The 5,060-nt window shown below is 31.5% G+C and overlaps 1 protein-coding gene across 2 annotated transcripts; it reads left to right on the forward strand.

The window, feature by feature from the left end:
• The first annotated feature begins 1,591 nt into the window (after positions 1–1,591).
• LOC137828036 (F-box/kelch-repeat protein At3g23880-like) lies at positions 1,592–4,181 on the forward strand. Of its 2 annotated transcripts, XR_011083806.1 has the most exons (3): positions 1,599–2,900; positions 3,660–3,691; positions 3,914–4,181. XR_011083806.1 is itself a non-coding variant. In XM_068634435.1 (2 exons), exon 1 carries the CDS (start codon positions 1,673–1,675, stop codon positions 2,873–2,875), a length of 1,203 nt encoding a protein of 400 aa, XP_068490536.1. In that variant the 5' UTR covers positions 1,592–1,672; the 3' UTR covers positions 2,876–2,900; positions 3,914–4,181. The 2 variants fall into 2 exon arrangements, 1 of the variants encoding a protein (XP_068490536.1); XM_068634435.1 differs by lacking the exon at positions 3,660–3,691 and having other exon boundaries at positions 1,592–2,900.
• The last annotated feature ends 879 nt before the right edge of the window (positions 4,182–5,060 follow it).

The following is a 5,060-nucleotide window of genomic DNA, read 5'->3' on the forward strand; positions in this document are numbered from 1 at the left end:
CTATTGGAATGCGTGATCTATTTGTAGTTGAATTGTTTCTTCAAAAATATTTATTATTGTAATTAATGCACTATTTATATAAAAGGGTTTAATAATGGCAGAAATTAGGAAGTTTGTACTCATATGCCGCTAATATTAAATGATTTAAGTAAACGTTCTGTATTCAATATCTGACTCAAAACGTTGGACCGACTGCTTTTAACATATGCATCCAAAATCCACCTCTTCATACTCTCTCCTTACTTTTTAAACCACTTCTTGTTTTCAATATTTTTAAAAATATTAACTATTCTTTTATCATTTATATTCTTATCTTTCATTTTATCTTTAATTGGTTTATATTTACATTACTATAATATAAACTAAAAATGAAAATTTTATAAATATTTTATTAAATTTAAGAAGTATTAGTTTTTATATCTTTTTAAAAAATATTAATTAATATTAAATAAAGCTATATCTATGATAAAAAATTATTTTTATTATATCTTTATATCACTTTTAAAATCTTTCCTGAAAATTTTACATCAATATAACATATTCTACAAAACTCGCATTCTAATTAATATTTACCCATATCTTATTTAATATTTATGGTTTTAAATTATATCTCATATTTATATACTTTGATGAAAAGCTCTTATAAAATTTAGATCTTAAGTTATAACATTTATATTTTTCTATTAAATTTAGGATATAAAATAATTCAATGTAATATATATAATTTAATTTAATGTACAGTGATAAAATGGCTGATGATGTAACTATGTTTTAATCCCACTACAAGAAAATCATGAAATAAAACAAAATAATTAGTTGTAATAGTAACTAAATTAGAGATAATTTGAGAAACTAAAAAAAATTATTTTTAAATTAATTTTATTATTTTCAAATAGTTTTTAAATTGATATCTAATTAGCAACCAAGGTTTTAACTACCAATTATTTAGTTTTTAAATTTGGTCTCTAAAATCTTAGTTGCTAATTAGATACCAATTTAGAAACTATTTAACAATAATATAAACTAATTTAGAAACTATTTTTTTTATTTTTTTAAATGGTCTTTAATTGAGTTAGTATTGCAACTAATTATTTTGATCTCTAAAAATTTGGTTCTATTTCATGATTTTCTTGTAGTGATAATTAAAATAAATAACATTGAATTATTTTAAACAAATTTAATACTATATTGAACCTTTTAATTTTTTAAAAATCTCGAGAGTCAATTTATTTTGACACTTAGCATAAGAGCTCAAGCATAATTAAACCTAAATCTTATAATGAAATTTATAAATAAAGTCCTACAAATGAAATTATATAACACAATAAAATTGACAATAAATGAATTAAAACCTTATATTAATTATTGTCATATATGTAATCTAGTTCATTTAATATTCTGTATAAATAAAATTTTTTTAATAAAATACTAAGAGTAATAAATTTTAATAATATTTTGTGACTACAAATTAAAGATATTTTCTGAAAAGTTAACAGGTGGGCCCAGTGGAGCCAGGTGGAAGCGCGTGGAGGGGAACTGTAACTGGGAGTTCTTATTAGGGCTCGGAACCTATATATTTGTCTCTAATCTTACACAGTTCTTCACTTCACTACAATTTAGCTCATCCCAAACGACAAACACATTTCAATCTTTTTCTTGCATTCTTCAATTCATGGCTTCCCCAAAGAGAAGAAGAGGTGGCAATGTCGGTGCCGGTGCCGGTGTCGGTGGGGTTGCTGCTACTTCTGCTTCTCCAACTATGCCTGACGATTTGATGATGGAAATACTGTCGCGGATTCCGGTGAAGGCTCTGATGCGGTTTAGGTGCGTTTCTAAGTATTGGAATTCCTTTGTTTTCGATCCCAATCTGGTGAAACTGCACCTTCAAAGATCACCAAGAGACAACCCAATCCTATACACACTATCCGAGTATCGTGAGTATGGCGAGTACGACGAGTACGACGACGCACATTCCCTGCACCGCTCCTCCACACAAAGCTTACTCCAGAACCCACTCTCGGTTGTTGGAAACCATGAGGATGAGGACGCTGTACCAGTCTTTGTCGACTACGACATCGTTGGAGTTTGCAACGGATTGGTGTGTCTGAGTAGAATCCATACTAATCTTGACGAAATCTGGGTCCGATTTTGGAACCCCGCCACCAGACTCAGTTCCAACGAATCACCCTCTTGTTACATAGAATGCGGGTGCGCCAACATGGCGTTTGGCCACGATGCTTCAACTGACACATATAAGGTGGTGGCCGCAGTGATGAGTGATGCGAAATGTCACAAAATAGAGCTTAGAGTTTACAATCTTGCAGATGATTGTTGGAGGGAGATTCCAACCAGTGATGCTGATTTCCCTGCAGAGTTTCGTCAAACCAAGGGAGTGTTTCTGAATGGCACCCTTAACTGGGTGGCAGATCTTGGCACTGGGAATTCCCAATCGTTTGTGGATTTTTCCTTTGACGTAGCTAATGAGACCTACACATGCTTTAAGCTGCCGGATGATGTAGGGGAAGGTTTCTCAGAACTCGGAGTTTTTGGGGGTTGCCTCTGTCTCTCTCACATTTACCATAGAGAATCTTTTGTTTTCTGGCAAATGAAGGAGTTTGGAGTTCATGAATCTTGGACTCTGTTGATGAACATCAGTTACGATTATTTTGAGTTTCCCCGGTATCTCATTCCGCGTCCCTTGTGCTTGTCTGAAGACGGGAATATCCTGATCCTGGTATGCCATGCAGAATACCAACTTGTTTGGTGTAATAGGAGAGATTTACTAATACAGCATTTTGAAATTCCCCACAAATGGGTTTCTCTGAAGTCATCTGATTACGTTCAAAGCTTGGTGTTGCCTTATCGTACTCCCTGACCTCCACTGCAACTAATCAAATCATGTAAGGATTTTTAACACCATTTTCATTTTGATGCACGACCATGGTCACATTCACAGAGAATTTTGTGTGGAATTATTTTTGTCTAATGGTTGACTAATAATTTATTGTTTTCCTTATAGGATTGGGAATTGGTTCCCTCCCCAATTTGGGTTAGTCTTCAAAATGTTTTAAAAGCGTCCAAGATCTTTCAAACTTTGAAATGCTATTAATTTGTTTGCAAATTTTATATCTTAAACTTTCCTCTCAGCCATCTCATAACAACATTCTGATTTTTTCTGTATGATGCATGCTTTTAGTTGTGCGGCTCTGGTTTGGTTTTGTCTGTTCATATCTTATTCTTTGTTCCTTGAACTTTCATTCGCATCCTACTGTATTAGTAATTTTTTTTTCCATAGAATGATTTATTTTGATTGAATTATTTTAGGTTCTTTCAGGATATGCAACAGCAAACTACTACTTGATTTTACACCCAAGTTGCTCAGATTTGTTATTTAATTAATAAAATAATTTATCCAAAATCAAGAACAAAATTAAATGGTAGCAGCCTGATTATGTTGTTGGATGATGGAGTCTGATCGATTAATGTATTGATTAATATTAATAACACAACACCCGTCACCAATGCTATCGGCTCCTATTGTCAACATTTGGTTTGAAGTTAAATTCTTTCCTTCATTAAAGAGGAATATGTGCTTCTTTGAGCATGATGGATTTATTTATTTTCCTTTGTGGTCTAGTTTTATTTTTTCTGTGTTGCAGGTTTTGTTGTTCTTGGTTAATATCCCATCCAGGTATAAATATTTTCTATATTCACATAAAACAGAATCTTGTATCCATTTTAATAGAATAATTCTCTGGAACTATTTGATGTGTGTCAAAACTAAACTTTGAAAGGCATATATTAGTTGTGAAAATGTTGGACCTTCCCAATCTAGGATCTCACTGTTTAAAGTTTAATTGCTTTGTATTCGAACTTTTCCTATCTAAATTTTATCCATCTAATATGTTGGCAGGTAAAAACAGGACTCCTCTTTATAGACATGTGCGACCGTAGTTCGGTGGGAAACAGAGACAGGAAGAAGAGGATTATTACAAGAATAATTATAGTTGTTTTAGTACTGTTCTGTAAAAGAAGTTTATTATGGCTCTCTCGATGACTCTTTTTAAAGTTCTTTGGTAAACAATAGTAGTAGAAACTTGTTTAATGGTATTTATAAGTGATTAGATGCACTTTTGCTGCACCATCCGGATATATTATTAGTATTGTTGTTATTTGCATTATTTTCTCTCTTAATAGTATATTTATGATGTTTGGTTGAATGAGTTTCTCCTCCTCATCTTGTCTTTGGTTTTATTTGTCAAAAAATAGTTCAACACTTTCGTTCATCTATGTTCATGCCATAATTTTGTGTTCAAGTTTTAAGTGATTCGCATAATAAAGTAGTAAAGTAAATTACTGTATATTCCTGTTTAATTTTATGCTAATCCAAAAATAATTCTTTTATCTAAACCTATGTAGCATTATGTAGCATGCGTTGTCCGAGTGATAGATTATGTTTTACCTAGGTTAGTGTAACTTAATTCTGTTTTTATTAAATGTGTTTCTAGGTTTTTCATTAACATTTGAGAAAATGCACGAATACTAAAACTCTTACTAATTGAGGCAACTTCCTGATTTCTATACTTGAAAAGATTGACTGTTGATCCTACTAATCTGAACTTGTTGCAACCTACCTCTTTGGATCCATCTCTGACCACGGTCAAATACCAATTCAATCCTTTAGCATAACACACTTAATGATTTCTACTACATTTCTAACATCTCAAATAACATTCTTCTCAACTACACATTTGTATTTAGGACTAGAATTAATCTTCCTTCTTGCTTAATAACTCATACAATTAAGCAAGAGTTCACTCTGTACATTTTTAATATTCACCGTAAATGTTGATATTTTATTTTGAACAACTTTGGTTTGTTTAATAAGTAGTATTTATTTGGAATCTTATTGACAAGGAAACAACGAAATGGTAAGAAATTGAACCATTTTGAGAGACATTCAATTATAATCAATTACTTGAATTATTATAGTGGGTGAGTTTGTATGAGACTTAGTGAACGCGTATGAGACGAAGGTTCAATAAATATGAAAAACATAT

The sequence above is a fragment of the Phaseolus vulgaris genome, chromosome 7 (assembly GCF_000499845.2).
Source record: "Phaseolus vulgaris cultivar G19833 chromosome 7, P. vulgaris v2.0, whole genome shotgun sequence".
NCBI lineage: Eukaryota > Viridiplantae > Streptophyta > Magnoliopsida > Fabales > Fabaceae > Phaseolus > Phaseolus vulgaris.

Excerpts from the sequence above, each read along its gene's own strand:
- LOC137828036 (XM_068634435.1), top strand. The coding sequence starts at position 1,673 with ATGGCTTCCCCAAAGAGAAGAAGAGGTGGCAATGTCGGTGCCGGTGCC.